The 16,786-nt window shown below is 45.9% G+C and overlaps 1 protein-coding gene across 2 annotated transcripts in view; it reads right to left on the bottom strand.

The window, feature by feature from the left end:
- Window positions 1-16,786, bottom strand: part of GFRA1 (GDNF family receptor alpha 1) — a 264,339-nt gene that overhangs the window by 37,246 nt on the left and 210,307 nt on the right. For both annotated transcript variants that reach the window (XM_006879914.1, XM_006879913.1), the window contains 2 exons: window positions 5,957-6,066; window positions 2,483-2,617 (listed from right to left, as the gene is read on the bottom strand). In XM_006879914.1, coding sequence (XP_006879976.1) covers window positions 2,483-2,617; window positions 5,957-6,066 — 245 coding nt within the window. The remainder of the gene's footprint in view (window positions 1-2,482; window positions 2,618-5,956; window positions 6,067-16,786) is intronic.

The following is a 16,786-nucleotide window of genomic DNA, read 5'->3' as shown; positions in this document are numbered from 1 at the left end:
TGTGTCCGTCAGGTTGGTACCACTTCATAGCTGGTTTTCAGAGGCTATAAATCACATGGGAGGAGACGGCTCACCTTTCTTCTGCAGAGTGGTGGATGGATTTGAAGTGCAAATGCTTGGGTTGGCAGCTCAGCTCCTTACCCACTAGGCCACAAGAGGTTCCTCCACAGACCATAGCTTATTTTATTTTAAGATGGCAAAAACAATGGGTTATAGTCACATTCCTTGAAGCACCTAGTGAGCAAATGCCTTAGATTCTTTGCAACAAAGGACATGCTGAAGAAGACTTGGAACAATTAAATGCTTTGGTAGCTTGTTAATGAATTCTTTAAAAATGAACCGTGTTACAGAAGAGCACTGTGGACGAACAATCTCAGGGGACATGCTTTCAAAGAGGAGGCTGAGTCTCTAACGTGAGAAACTGAGTCTTCCCCCTCCCACTAGGACTCCTCGCTGGTCCGATGCTCAGCTGTATGCTCTTGCTCCACGTGCCCTTCAGTGTCAGACATGGAACAGCGGCCTGCGGCAAGAGCAGGACTCAGGCTTCGGGGTCTACCTCTGGCATGTACGCTCTTTGGGAACCCCAAGTGAGCCGTTCACTCAGTTGCAGAGTGAGGGAGGGCCTACTGACATATCCTGGGATTCCTGTGAAGATCCCAGGACGTGAGCGATGTAAATATCCCTATGGAGTGAGTTTGAGCGCAAAGAAGTTACCCAATAATAATGGGGACAGAGTGTGAGTGCAGACACAGAAACAGCTCAGCTGGTTTGTCACCTAGAACATACCATCCTGATGCCTATGAGGGAGATCTGACAAGGGCCATATATTTCCCTCAATCTTGGCCCCTTTGGGAAAGATGCTTCCAAATTGCCTAACTCTGCAATCATAATAAATGCCGCTTCCAAGCCCTTCAGTGTTTGCTCATCACATCTCCCAAGATGCTCAGCACTCTGAGCCTACTGGTTTATCCCCCTCCAGAATCGCTGCTAAACGAGGCAGCCCTGAACATCCAAGGGCTATTGATGTTAACATCCTCATTTTTCTCAGCGTCCTTGGAGGCCTAGCCCCATCTAATTTGCCTGAGCTTCTCACATTGCATATTCCTCCCAGGTTTTAAGAACCTCTGGAACAGATGCTCCTCTGGCTGCCAAGGGTACAATTTTATCCGTGGGTAGAAGTTCTTTCCCACCTCATGTGCCCTCAGTCATCTGCATCTCCTGTTCTCTCCAATCTTGGCAGCACCCAGCTTAACACTTGCACTATTCCCTGGTGCGTTAACCAGTGTGGCCAAAAAAGGGGCTGGCATCCTCATTTGTGCTCTGGCAGAAGATGGATATAAAGACACCAACAGAGTCAATGCCACAAGAAACAAGCCATTTCAACTTACATCTGAAGAAAAAGATATTTTTTAAAAGCAGGAGAAATACGGGAAATCTTCCGTGCAATTTAGTTTTAGAAATACAATGAAGGATCAGCTATCAGTTGTTTCCGACTCAACAGCAATAACTGAGTGAGTGATTAAAAAAATAATAGAAGAAAACCTACGAAGGCATTAAGAGAGAAAGAAGGATGGGTATTCTCCTGAAAAGCCTCTCTTGAGGGTCACATGGGTCATTCCTATTCAGTGGTACACAACAACAATAAGGAAAGAAAGGACGAAGAAGAAAAGTCTAGAATAATAAGAGGAAATGGAATGGGTGGCTAAGTGACTCCTGAAACAACTGTCATGAGAACTTTGCCAAGAGTCCAGAACTGGATCATGCCAGAATTAACAACTATTACTGAACATCTTGGTCAAAATTTCTATAGAAGAATCCTGATCAAAAGGAAGAAAGTGCAGAACAAATTCCAAACACTCATGGAATCTAGATTTTTCTGGCTCCATTAAGGTTGTATGAAACCTCCGAAATGACTCCTCAGAGATAATCTTAAACCTTAAACCAAAAGGATACCCTGAAGTCCTCTTAGAATCAAGCAAGAGTTTAGCTTAATTAGTAGAATGTCTACCTTGAGCATTTTGCTCTTTTGAAAATTCTCTGTATGACATCAAAGAAGTCCCAGTGATGTAGTGTTTTACATGTTGGACAGCTAACCAAAAAGTGGGTGGTTCAAATACACCAGCTGATTCCCTGGAGAAATATGAGGCAATTTCCTCCCATAAAGACTTAGGGCTTCAGGAACCTGATGGAGGGTCTCCAGGAGTTAGAACTGACTCATCAGTAGTTGGTCTGCACTCTTTGCTAAGTGAGCTCAAGTTGACAGTATCAGTGTGAAAGGTTAAATAGAAAACTTAAGAGGGAACTAAGGTTCTGTTAATGGGAGAAGAAGAGTTTGGAAAAGGTGAGAATGCTCGAACAACTGGAAGCACGTAATCAAGGGGACTGGACATTTAGCAAGTGTTGAATTGGCATATATTCACACGGTCAACGAGGACTACCAAAGTAAGAGCAAGTATTGAAAAGAAACGAGACAAAGACTCACTAAGACATGTATTATCCTTGAAGAAATTCAGAAACTTCAGGCACTCTTCAAAGTCGTTCCCACTGTTGCTGCAGTCACACCATGGGGCCACGCTGAGGCTGCTGGAGTCAATGTAGTTGGGGGTCATGACAGTGCCTGAAAGAGTAAGCACAAAGCGGTTCCTCTCATGGGGTGACAGGGGACTTTCTGTAACCTAGAAAGACACAAATGCTCCTCTGACGCCGGATGCACCACGGATAATTAGAAACACTGTGTTTGCTGAGTGGGAAATTATGTTAAGCAGTGCATTTTCCCGACAATTTATCTTCAGCGTATAAAATAATTTACACATTTACTTTAAAAATTACAACAGAACTCCATGAGCGGCACTTAGTGCATTTTTCTCCCCCCTGCACGAGCGGGATAGATGACATGAAGTAGGCGAGAATTAACTTAGAATGCACGAGTTGCCAAATCCCTTGCATTTTCTTGAAAATGCCATTAATCTTCATAAATAGATAAGAACCGGGTTTCCATTTCTTAACAATCCTTTTAGGCACTGAGTCTACTTCCTGCAGAAGCAAATGGCTTTCTCAGGGTAACTCAGGGAAGCTGGGATGTTTTCCTTCTGCGTTATCCCACATCCTGAATATATATATATATGTATATATATACACACATATATATATAAAACACCAGGATGGTCCTGCCCACCACTCTCTCAGCTCTCTCTTTCAATCAAGCCTTACGAGTTATGAAGGAACTGGAAACAAACAATGGAAATTCCCTAAGTCCACGGCTCCTGGAATATTGTCTGCAGAGACCCAAGAGTTCTCAAAAGAATACTGGGTGGTCCTTCCTGCCCAAGTCTTCAATGCTCATTGTTCTAATTAGTTCTACACTGGCTTGAGTAACAATGCTTTTATTACTAATAAAATCCAAACATCTCCTCCTGGGTGGCTCAATATGAGTAAATGCCCCTGGATGTCAATAAGCCTTCTGTTGTTATTTATTTTGTAGAGGTAACATGTAATCAGTGATTCACAGTATATATTTGGCCCACAAACAGAAAGAGAACGTTTAGATAAGCTCCTCTGGGTCAACGGCAGGGGCTCTGCAGGATGTCTTACATTTGCTACCAACCTGAACAAAAAAATATCCTATGATAACCTGAACTGAGAACTACAGCCCACAGAAAAGAAGTCCTCCAAAAACAGGCACCCTGAACGCACAACGTGGATGATGAAGATATACATGATGCACTCCCTGTATTCTTGGCGCTACAGGGGACCACTGGCAGATGGAGGCAGTAGGGACAAGCTGTGTCCTGAAAGAAACAATGGGTCTAGTGACTCAGGAACAAGTGCTTGGGAGAGATTTATTCCAAGACAGGAATGAAAGTCTGTGTAATGCATTGTTTCTATCAGGTGTTCCCCTGATTTCTAATTCTTAGGGATGGAGGAGTTTGCCAAGCATGGGAACAGCCTCCTAGGATGTCTGGCAGGAGGTGGTAATTCATGGAGGAGCTGAGCAGCTTGTACCTCCTGCAGGAAGGGCACTGACAGAAGTGGTCAGTGACTAAACTAAAGAGTAGGGGGCAGATTCCTGACATTCTCTCCTTTGCTTTTCTCTATTTTTTTCTTTTTTAAAGAGGAAATGTTTTACAGTGAGGATGTTCTAATTCTTTTCCCAATGATAACAAAATACACAGTACTCTTTCTTACATCTGTAATTCCATACTGGATAAGTAATCCCTAATAGAATAACTTATTTCAGAAAGGGCAAGAGCGGATGCAAATTTGAAGCACTGACTTAAGGAGATGCTTCCACTGGAAATACTGAAAATAGAAAATCAGTAGTGAAAGGCATGAGCTTAGAGAGCACAGGTATCTTTTCACTTAAGCTGGAGAAACAAAGGTGCCACTCGTAGCATCCCTGTATTCAGTATTACTGGGGCTTTTTTCCCAATGGCTTTTGATAAATAAACTCTGGTAAGAAGGAATTTAGTCCGTACTATCCCTCCCCCCCCCCCCCCCCCCACATTCTGGTTTTGTTTCAAAGCTGAGGACAACGTCTTTACTTAGTCTAACTTTTCGCTATAAGTGCTGCCATACAATATCTGTCCTTTTGTATTTGGTATATGTCACTCAAAGGAGTTCTGGTAGTGTAGTTTGTTAGGTGCTGAAATTAAAGGTCACTGCTTCTAATCCATGAGCCACTCTTCTAGGACCAAGATGTGCAGGTTCCTCATGTGAACATTTACAATGCTGGGAACCCAATGAAGAGCGTTCCTGACCGGGAATTGACTTGAAAGTGGATTTTTGGTTTGAATCCACTCAGCATGTTTTCAAGTTCACCAAGTGGTGGCCTGCTTCAGAAGGTCATTTCTCTTACAGCTGAATCCCTATATCTGGAGCACATTTTGTTTCTCAATCCGTCAGGGTGTCCACTGATGGACACTTGTGTTGTTTCGGCCTTTTAGCTTCTGGGAACAGTGCTGGAAACACTGGGACAATTGGAAAACAGATAATGAGAATGATGGCAGGAGGTGCTCAAGGCGACTGAACTGTACTCACAATGGGTGAGCGGTGCCTGCCATTCTTGGTGGGAAAGGCTTCCTGCCTGGTGACTACTGTGACAGTGACACAGACACCTGGTTGGGACACACTCACACTGGTGGAGTCATCACATTTCTGACAACTTCCATTTCCCTACACAGCCTTGACCTCACAGTCCCTCTCAAATGCTACCAGTGACGGAGCCTAGCGAGCGAGCCTTGTGCAGCCTGCTACCTGGGACATCTGCCTTCCTCCCGCTGCCTGTTCATCTGCGGGCACAAGTTAGCCTGGTTTGGGCCCCCCTCCAGTTCGCCTGGTTTGGGCCCCCCTCCAGTTCTCAGTGCCTGGCCTAATTACAGTGCTCTCCTGGTGCTCAGAAGCCTGTTCTTCTAAAGCCTCAGGTCTCAGAAGACAGCGTTGTTTCTGCTACGTCTGTTTTCAGGGAAAGAAAGAGGGAAAGAAATAGCCTAAATGGCTTCCTGTACACCAAGAGTTGAATTAGCAAGAATATGAACAGAGAGGAAGACCTCACTATTGAGGATTTTCATTTCCAAAGAGCCATTTCTGGGAAAGAGTCTTTTTTGAGTTTCCCAGACCAAAGGACATCCACGTTCCTTTTCTGCAAAGTTGCCTGATCCAATTAACTTGGTCTGGCCAGCTTTGGTCTCCCTCACCGCTCTTCTCACCCACTCCTGTTCTGCGCACCCCCTCACACAGCTGCACGCTCGACGTCCGCCTGCTCCTTAATAACCCTGCTTGCTGCCTCGGTCGTGCACATCCATAATCGTCTTCTTTCCCTCAAGGGGCCTCCCGTCAAAACCCAGGCCTCAGTGCTGCTAGGAGAACCCTGCTTTACAGACATCCCACCAGCGACAATGGGGAGTCTGTGGGCATTTGTAAACCAGATTCCCTCCCGGCCTCACTTCCTGCATCTCACCGATAAGCCCCGAGTAGGCGAGGAGGCAGTCAGCGTAGTTCTCCTTCAGACAGCTGCTGACAGACCTTGACTCTGGCTGGCAGTTGGTAAAAAAATCTGCAAGGCGAGACCTGCAAGATGAAGAAAAGAGGGAAATGTGTGTGAAAGGCCATAAAGCCCTGGACAGGAGCAGTTTTTCTTTACTACTTTGTTCCACTGCCTTTTTCTAGACACACACACAACCTATGCAGAGAAAATGCAGTCTATCCACACACATCAGCCTTCTCTCCTAATGAACCACAAGCATCCTCTGCGCCCCTCAGGCCCCCCGCCCACCTGTGCGTCTGCTTATTTGAGAGAAGTCTTCTGGGCCTGTAACTGGAGAAATCTCCAGGCTTTGAAGTTTCCATTCAATATTTATTTCTGACTAGACTGATTTGCATCTTTCGGAAATACGCTACTCCACAGACCCACCGGAGACTCACACTAAGAAAATATTTACTTTATACAGAAACGTGTCCCTGGCATCAAAATAGAATCCCACAGCCCATCTGCTCCCACAATTCCTTGTGTCTTTAGAAATACAAGAATCTATCTTGGTTGTCTCCTCTCATCCACCAGTCCCAGAGGGTGGGTGGGGGCCTGAGGACAGGGAGGAAACTTGGCTTTCTAGAACAGAAGGGAGAGGAAGGAGGGACAGGAAATACAGCTGAGAGGGGTGACACCTGCCTTTGACAAGGTACAAGAGGCCTATGATTGGAGGTGACAGTTAGAGGGTCTTTGATCAAAGGAGGAATGCCTGCAATCTGAGAAACTCCAGAGGCCGAGGAAGTCCAATGGGAGAGTCTGGATTCTGAGTCTATTTCCTTCTGTTGGCCTCAACTCTGACTACGGGCAACTTCAAGTATGTCAGAGTTAAGCTGGGCTCCATGGGGTTTCTTGGCTGGTCTTCTGGAAGGAGGTTACCAGGTGTTTCAGTTGAGATGCCTCTGAGTGGACTTGAACCACCAATCTTTCTATCAGCAGTCAGCCACCTTGACTGTGCGCACCATCTAGAAATGGAAGGATGCTGCAGTACAAGAGGGTGGGAGGGAGCTGACTCTTGGCTGGCTTAAGCTCTGAAATTGTTGGAGAAATCCTGAATGAGGCTGGGTCCCCTCTGAGGTCACCTCAGCAGACACCACTCTGCTTCTATCTGAAGAGCACAATGGATGCCAAGAGAACGGAAATTATCTGGCAATTTGGGGACACGATGGAAGGCTGTCCCAGAGCTCCTCCATCTTTAACTCAGGGAGCTGGTTGCCGACACGCCCAAGGCTGCTTCTACGCCCAAGGCTGTTTCTACATATTCCCCCCAGGACTGTGCAGATGTGGTGCATTCGATGCTACGATAAGGGCGGGTGGGTAGAGTGTGAGTCTTGTGAGAAGTTCATTGCTGTTGTTAAGCGCCATTGAGTCAAGTCTGACCCACAGCAACTGTATGAACAAGAGATCTGAGCTCTGTCCTATCCAGCTGCAACCTTATCATCTTGTATGTATTTTGAGTCCACTGCTGCTGGCATTCAATCCATTTCATTGAGGATGTTCCTCTCCTTTGCCGACCCTCCACCTCTCCTGGCATGATGAATGTCCTCTCTTAACAACATGTCCAAAAGAGATGAGACGAAGCTGCATTCCTTTAGAACATTTTTAATAAGAAGGGGGCAATAAAGGGCCTTATGAAATGAAGCCAGCCACAGGGCACTGCCAAGGTGGCATGGTGTTCGCGTGGTGGCTGATCTCCTTACCCTGTGTAAATAAGGCCTCTCATATCTGTTCCCATCTGAGAATCCCCTGTTCCAGGGCCAGGTGCAGTGCAGCATGTCCCTGCGACTGATGGTGAAGGGCTGTTGGAGTCCGGGTCCTCCTGGCAGCACCTGCCACTCCTCAGAGGGGCCCTTGGTAAAGCCTCCCCACCAGGGCCGTGTGCCCAAGCTAAGTGCTTTGGCCCCGTCCTCCAAGGGAGCTCCTTGCATGCGCGGGTGTTCCTGGATCACACCCCGCCCCCAGGTCTGGAGCTTTCTGCTTCGAATTGCCTGCACGGAAGGCATAAACCTGGCCGCTTTCTGCAGCCTGGTTACGGGATTTCTTTTTCAGCAGCAATCCCTAGAGACGGTTTAGGCTTACTCGACTGGCTCTGACCACATCCAGCTTGGGCTGTGCACTCATTTCAGAAGAATTTTTATGGTCATGAAAGTTAATGGTCCAGTGGTACTGGGCTGCTAACTTTGCGAAGGCCAAGTGTGGTTCAGGCAGCTGGGCCCAGATCTATGCGCAAGCTGTCCACTGAGCGACTCTGCGACCTGGTCGCCCCAACTCCCAGTCCAATCCCTGGAGGTGGCAGTCAAACCCTCCATCTCCGTGTTTCCTGCTCTCCGTGGTCTTTCCAGCTGACTGTTAACTGAACAACACCGTAACGTGGATTACTGTCCTTCGGCGCGGGGCTAATGCTACCAGACTCATTTTGCTTAACAACCTCAGAATTGACTCACAATTGGACTCTGGAATGAAAGGCTAATTGAGTCAGTCTGCTGCAGAGAGCGCAGCTCTGATTGGGAGGATAAAAGGAAATATACTGCTCAGAGCAGAAGCCTGGCCAGGCGGCCTCTGGAGAGAAGACTGGCAGCATAGATCCTTGGCCTGAAGACAAACGTGGCCAGTGAAGGGGAGGGGAGTCACTGAGTAGCAATGCACATGCATAGCGCTGCTAATGTACCAGTGCCCCCATGACTCGCCCATATAACACCCTCTCCTCAATATGCCACTGGAGATAGAGTGGAGCATGTAAAAGCATTCCCATTTTAAAGATGTAAAAACTAGGGTAAGAAAAGGCTTCTACAGTGGGGTGCAAGAGCCAGGTCACTGGTAAATTTTCAGAAATTTTGGTTACATTGGGAAAGGCTGCTGGCAGTGACCTCTCCAAAGTACTGAGGGGCAATGATGTTAGTCTGGGGACTAAGGTGCACCTGATACAGGCCATGGTCTTTGCAATTACTTGCTATGCATCAGAGAGCTGGACAATGGCTAGGAATGATAGAAGGAGAATTGATGCCTTTGAGCTGTGGTGCTGGAGAAGAGTATTGAATGTATCATGGACTGCGAGGGGTACAAAGATGTTCGTGCTGGAGAGGGTGAAGTCAGGCTGCTCCTTGGAGGCAAGGATTCTGAAACTTTGTCTGACATAACTTTGGACATGTTGCAAGGTGGGATCAGTCCTTGGAGAGGGACGTCATGCTTAGGAGGGTGGAAGGGACAGCGCAGGAGAGTAAGACCCTCGATGAGATGGATTGATTCCATCACTGGGGTAATGGGTATAGCTGTGTTGGAGACAGGGAGATTGGCAAGGGATAGAGCAGGGTTTAGGGCTGTTGTAAATAGGGTCACTGTGAATTGCAAGTGACTCAATGGCACATAACGACAACAACTATAACAACAACAATGATAATAACAATTAATAATCCTAGCAGTAGCCTGAAATCAACTATATGTAGGAGTCCAGGGATAGCACAAAAGATTAGATGTTCAGCTGCTGGTAGAAAGATCTGGAATAAATGCCTGACAATTTATTCCAAAAGGTCACGTCCAATATAAAGCCCATGGCACAGAGTTAAACTTTCATACAGATGAGTCTGCCATAAGCCAGTTCAATGGCAACTGGTTTGATTTTGTATTTAAGCCACTGGAATCAGCAAACACTCCAAATCAGAGCTTGGTGTTCTTGGAGTGGTTATTGCACACGTGCCAGAAGATTTCTGTTCAAGAACAGGAGGGGACAGTCCGTCCCACGGAGGAAGAATGTGTCATGGTCCAGGGTCCAGTCCTGACCGTGTCGGACTAGCTTCCTCTCCCATCTGCAATCAATCCCCCTTGTGTTAAAACGAAATGGTATGGTCCCAGTTAACTTCTTAGCTCTAGTCCCTCCCAAACAACACAATGAATCTCTCTCTACCCAAAGATATTTCTAAACTCACATCTTTTCTTGCCAAATCAAAACTCATGGCCCGTGTTAAACTGACTCACAGCAGAGGCTCCAATGGTTTCTGAGGCTGTAAATCACATAGAAGGAGATGGGTCATGTTTTACCCTTAGAGTTACTGGTGGATTTGAACCATCAGAGAGACAAGGCCTTTGTGTTAACAGCACAACTACCTAGGGACTATACCCCCTTCTCTGGCCTCTAAAATCCTGGAGCAAAGGATCTCTTTAAAGTGTTAAAGAGCCAAGATGTCACTTTGTGGGCTGGATGAAGCTGACTCAAGGCAAGGTATCTTCAGTTGCTCATCTGCATGTGAATGCTGGACACAGAATAAGGAAGACCTAAGAGCTGATACCTCTGAATGCTGGTCTTTTTATTATTATTATTATTATTATTTTTACTTTATTCTTTTTTATGTGAGTGCACCGTCAAATCAGATCTGACTGGTACAGAGGAGATTGCCCCTCCTTCCCCGGCAGAGCATCTGGTGGATTTGAACCGTGCGCCTCTGGGATTGTAGTTGCAGCTCCTTTCTACTAGGCCACCAGAGCTCCCCCCTTGAATGCTGGTCTTGGGGAGGAGAACAAATATATCACGAATTATCAGGACAAATCCATCTTGAAAGTACAGGGAGAGGACTCTTCAGATGTGACAGTGATTATACTTGATCTTTTACGTACTCTGGACATGTTATCAGGTGAAGCCAGTCCCCAGAAAGGGCCATCACACTTGAGAGAGTATGTTGTTGTTGACACGTTCCATCAAGTCAACTACGACTCACAGTTACCCTATGAAAGACTCTGAACCTTGTTTTGTCATGCCAGCCTCACCATATCTGACACACCTGATCTTATAAACACAGTCACTGGATCAACCCATCTTATCCAGAGCCTTCTTCTCTTGACCTTCTATCCGTCCAGGCCAGATGTCTTTCCCCAAGGACTGGCCCCTTCTAGCAACACGTCCAAAGTAGGTGATGCTGGAGAAAGGGCTGATCAGGAGAAGCTCTGAAACAGAGCTGGGAGTCTAGACTTGATTCTAAATAACAATGAAGGATTTTTTTTTTTACTTTTCAAAGAGAAAAGCGAACTGGGGGTGGGCGGGGAGAAAAGTGCAACAATGAATGAACGGAAATCCAAAATCTCTGTAAACATTCATTAAAATGAATAATAAAAAAATTTTCTTTTTAAAAAAAGCAAGATGAGACACTGACGGACTCCCGTCAGAAAAACACAATCCAGTCTGCACACTGGGATGGCATTTTCATCCTGTATGTGTTCGGCAAAGATTTACTAAACACCTACTCTGTGCCCCAACTGTTCCGGCAGTGACAGAGAGAAGGTCTAAATAGGGAAACTGGCCAAAGTGAAGACGGATGGTTGCCTGGGAGACAGCAGTGGCAAGCCAAAGAGAAACCTGGATGGGGGGAAATAAGATGTGCTGGGCAGAAGGAAGGTACCGGTGGAGTGGATTCGGCAGAAAGGTTGTGGCTGAGTCAGGACTGGGACAATTCCGTGAGAGTGGTGTCACAATAAGAAACGCAGGGGAGGACACGTCTGCAAGGACGATGGTGAGGGTAGTGGTGGCTCTGTTGACTTCATGACCCCTGGAGGGAGCACAGAGTCCAGCAGCCAGCCAGCATCATTTGTGGAGTTAACTTTCTGAGCACCTGCTGTATGTAGAGGGGCAACGGGAGGGGAAAGCATGCCCCAAACCTCACAGACAGCCCTTTATCTCAGCTGAGTTATGGATCACATGACACATTTAATGGCTTGTCCTCACCTTGGCTGAGTGACCCAAACACGGAACCTTCACTGTCCAGAATGGGATTAACAAAAAAATCCCACAATCAAGTTTCTTCTGGAGACATGAAATCTCCATGACGACCACCTTGGTGAACCCTGACTGCTTTGCTCTGAGAAAAGGAAAAGGAAATGAATAGGCAGTAACGTGGGAATGAATCTCCCTTTGAAATGACAGAACTTCCACGCTCAAGTGGGGGGAGTGCAAAGCCGGCTTTAGGAAGTTGGAGAAAAAAGTGGTTTATGCGGAAAACAGCGCAGGAAAGTAAGCCTGCTGCTAATTGGAAAGAGAAAAATGATTGTAATGGTAAAGTCTAGGAAAGCCTTCTCACACAGCAGATGGTCTTTTGGCAGTGGAGAAGAATCAGTTACCTACTTTTCTTTTGAAACAGTTTTGGGGAAAACAATGTTATAACAAATAGGTAAGAAACAAAACCTAAAAATGAGCCCGTAATGTTCAGTTCTGTTCTTCCGGGATTAAGATAATCCTTTGAGTGTTTTCTGTGGGACAAACTCCCTCCTTGGACTCAAGCTGTGTGGTTGGTGGAACTGTGAGAACTCGACTGAGATTCAGGTTCTGAGAGTAATTAGCCAGAGTTCCTGAGTGCATCGCGATCAGTTCTCTCTTCCTCTCTCCCAAACCTCCCTCTGTGCCTGGAACATAATCTACAAGGCGCGCAAAACTACATGGAAAAAAGAAGAAGAAAAATAAATGCTTGTTTTCAAAGCATTATTGTTATTAATCACGATTGCATTCTGTCATTACTCATTATTTTAGTGGAAAGAGCATCTCACATACAAACGTGAGGGCCAAAAGGTTAAGTGCCTGTGCAGAGACACATGGCAGGTGGTGGCAGATGGCATTCAGTGGACGTGGGGCTGCCAAGCACCTGGAACAGCCCTGGAGAGAAGGCGTGCAGAGAGGGTTTAACTTCAATTTACCTGGTATTTACACGATCATAACTGCTCCCCCATGCCACCACTGGGCCAGCTTGTTCTTCACACTCACCTTCTTAATGTTCCACTGAATTTGCATATGTCCTGAGTACCACATGGGCCAGAGGATACAGGATGGGGACTCTGTACAACCACATGGAGGTCTGACAGCAGATTAGACAGATACACAGGTGCCATTGCATTGACTCAAACTCGAGGTTTCCTTGACCTTGTGTTAGACCTTGTGTTTCTGGTAACCTTATACCAGGTCCTGCATCATATTTGTGATTGCTGGCATTTTCAAGTTCATTGTGACTGTGGCTATTAGGCCGGGTCATCTCACTGAGAGTCTTTCCAAGCCCCTTTCCAAGTCCTCTACTTCACTAAGCACAACATCCTCCTCCAACGTCCTTGGGAAAGCGACTGGCCTTTCTCAGCAATGGATCCAAAGCCAGAAAGACAGACAGACAGCTTTTTGCTGTGACCCAGAAGGACTCCACTGGCTAACTTTCACAAGCAGATCTCTAGGGCTTTCTTCCCAGAGTTCCAATGGATGCTCCACTGAAATCTACCCATCACAGGTAATCTGGCTGGTATTCAAAAGAAGAGTTAGGCTCCCAGTATAAGAGCAACACACGAGTTACTGCACAGTGTGACAAGGTGATACATGAGCTGGTGCCAATGAACTTAAAGCAAAAAATTGGTTGCTAAGTTGACTCTGACTCAGAGGGACCTTCCACTGAGCTTTGGAGACTGGAAATCTTTATGGGAGGAGACTGTCCATCTCTGTCCAGTGGAGCAGAACAGGCCCTGGACTCAAATCATCAACCTTCTGTTAGCAGCTCAACACGGAATGTTCAGGAGACCAAGAGAGCTCCTAGCAGTGACTTGTGGCCTCCACCTTGGTCAAGGAGTCTTTTGGGTCCCAAATGCACTCTTACAGACTTAATTTCAGAGAGCACTGGTGGTCTAGTCTTTAGAGAGCTGCATGCTAGCAGAAAGCCCACCTCTCTGGTGGTCTGAAATCACTAACTGCTCTCTGAGCAAATACTGGGCAATTCACAGCCTCTGGCAACTTAATGGAGGGTCAGCTATGAATCAGCCAGACTGAAGAGCAATGACTCACTGAGAATTTCCTCAGTATCACTGATCAGGTCCCCTCACTCGGCACATTGGGGTGGGCTCCCTTTATCAATGTGCTTGCAAATGCTTTCATGAGAACGTGTTTGTGGGTTTGTTTTGTTTTTTTCTCGTTTTGTACCAGTGTGAACAGCAGGGCTTCAAAGTTCAAGTCATTTACTTTCTGAAGACTTGCTCTCAGTGACTTGGTGGGAGGAAAGAAAGCAGGAGAGGAATGAACAAGAATGAACTTGGAAAGGATTCCATCTTTTATGATTTCACAGCCTGGGAAATTCTCAAACTCTAAGTTTCTCCTCCTGGGAAAAGGCCAAAGCTACACCCCACAGGTGCTTTAATTGCCTGCTTTGAGACAGTCATCATACCTTACTGAGGACCCAACTTCTCAGATTATTTGTTCAACATACAGATAAAATAGATATGGAGAAAAGTTACAATCCTGACACACACCTTTTCTGATTTTTTATGTAGTATCCCCTTGTTCTGTTCGGATAACTGCTTCTTGGTCTATGTATGGCTTTTCTATGAGTGCAATTAAGTGTTCTGGAATTCCCAATCTTGTCAATATTAGCAATAACTTTATATGATCTACTTATTCAAATGTCTTTCATAGTCAATAAAACAGAAATAAATATCCCTGTGGTATTCTCTGCTTTCAGCCAAGATCCATCTGACACCGGCAATGATATCCATCATCCCATGGCCTCTTCTGAATCAAACTTTTTTTGAAATAAAAATTTGTTTGAGTTCTTTGTTTTTTAATAACCATCAGCAAAATTTTACTTGTATGTGATACTAACAGTTAATATCCAAATGCTGTTAGATCACCTTTGGAACAGAAACAAATATGGATCTCTTCCAGTCACTTTACTTCAAGAAGCTGAATGATATTAAGAATAATGTGGCACCAGGAGAGAACAAAGACTCATTAACACCTCTATTATGCAGATGACATAATCAATCTTGTTGCAGAAAGAGAAGACAACTTGAAGCACTTACTGCAGAAGATCAAAGACTATGGCCTTCACTATGGATTACATCTCAACATCAGGAAATTAAAAGTACATACTACTGGTACAGTAGACAACATCGTAGGAGATGGAGAAAATACTGAAATTGTCAAAATGTCATTTGACTTTGAGCTACAATCAGCACCCATAGTAGCAGAAGTCAAGAAATGAAAAGGAATGCTGTGTCGGGAAAATCCACTGCCTTACTGTCAAGGAACTCTTTGAAGTGCTAAAGAGCAACCACATCCACTTAAAGACTAAGGTGCACCTGACCTAAGCCATGGTATTTTCAATTATTTCCTATGCATTTGAAAGTTGGACAGTGAATAAGGATGACAGAAGAAGAATGACTATTCTTGCATTATGATGTTGGTCTTGAATTGACAAAAGAACAAACAAGTCAGCTTCACAGGAAATGCAACCAGGCAAAAAAGCAGAATACCTTCAATGAGATGAACTGACAGTGCCTATAAGGATGGATTTAAGAATGTCAGAGGTTACGAAGACGGCGCAGGACAGGAAGGGTTCACATGAATTGTAGTCAACCTGCTGGCTTAGAACAATAAAGACAGGGCCCAGAATATCCTAGTTACCTAATAAACTTCTACTTTCATCTCTTCATTTCTTCTTTCCAGATTCCTGGCTCATTCTAATGTTATGTCTTTGCAGCAGAAATACACAGGAAAAACCCAACTCCGAGAGCCATATCGTGTTCAGTCTTCCGCTGGCTCTAACATCCTCATGACAGCTCACATCTGCGTAACTGAAGGCAGCGATTTTGACCAAAACAAATGTCATCAGTCTGAAGCCAGAAACGCCGTGGTGTTAGTTAAAACCTCTCAGTTCTATGAGCTCATAGGCATTTTAAGAAAAGCTACTTTGTCCCAGGAGTGTAGAGGAGAAGACATATTTTAGAAATGATTCAGTACCAGCAGGTTTGTTAATACTGCAGATCGCTTATGCAGACTGAAAAACAATTTGAAAAACATGCTGCTAATATTAGACCCAGGACGACAAGGCAAGAGCAGTGGAATGGTAATTTTCTGGTACAGTGACACAAAACAGATTTGCTCTTTTCTCTGTTTTTAGAAAATTACCTTAGCCTTTCTCCAACAGCCGACTGGAGAACACATCTGGACAGCGTCCTTCAGGAAGTCGGGCTCTGCATTAAGGACCTGGTTTTGCAGGGAGTGGGGGTAGGGCTGGGTGTTGTTTTGCCAAGAAGCTTCAGCAGCAAAGTGGATTAAGTGGTGGGCTGTTAACTGAAAGGTCTCTGGTTAGAACCCACCAGTCTCTCCGTGGGTTAGAGAGGAATGTCAGCTTCTGTAAAGACTGACGACCCTGGGAACCCTCTGGGGCCATTCAACTCTGTCCAGCAGGGTTACGCTCAGTGGCAACCTGCTCAGCGGCAGCGGCCCTCTTTTGTTTTGATTGTGCGGCTGTCTCTCACTTGATGCAATGCATGGCAGCTTCTCACAGCAAAGGTCCCAGGTTTGCCCAGGAGCAAGCTGCGGAGTTGGGGGCTCAGCCAGCCCCGTCCAGGAGTTTAAGTGTGGGAGAGGCCAGGCTGGTCTGCCCTCAGGCAGATGTGCAGAACAGGAACTTCTTGTCTCCATCACTCTCTCGCTGTGGGATTACTGAAGCCCCAGCCCCACTGACGAGCTTGGGGGTGACTTGGCCAGACCGCATCCACATGTTGTTGGGTAATCACAGCATGAGGTCCAAGAAGCTGTCAGGACTTCCCTAAAACCTTTGTTTCCTGGGGCAGGAAGGCCCCACTGGCCAAGCAGAGATCAACACCTGTTTCCCCACGGCTCCCAGCTTCGGTTTCATTCTCACATTTGGGAAGTAACAACTCATTTAACCAAACCCACCTGCCTCCTTTTAAGCTCTGGCCTTGGAGCTGTGGTCCCTGTGACTCCCCTGGATGAGGGGGTCTCCTCTCTGAGAT

Source organism: Elephantulus edwardii, unplaced genomic scaffold (genome assembly GCF_000299155.1).
Source record: "Elephantulus edwardii isolate Elephantulus edwardi_28Jun2011 unplaced genomic scaffold, EleEdw1.0 scaffold00006, whole genome shotgun sequence".
NCBI classification, from domain to species: Eukaryota; Metazoa; Chordata; class Mammalia; order Macroscelidea; family Macroscelididae; genus Elephantulus; species Elephantulus edwardii.
This window is presented reverse-complemented; position numbering and strand designations above follow the sequence as displayed.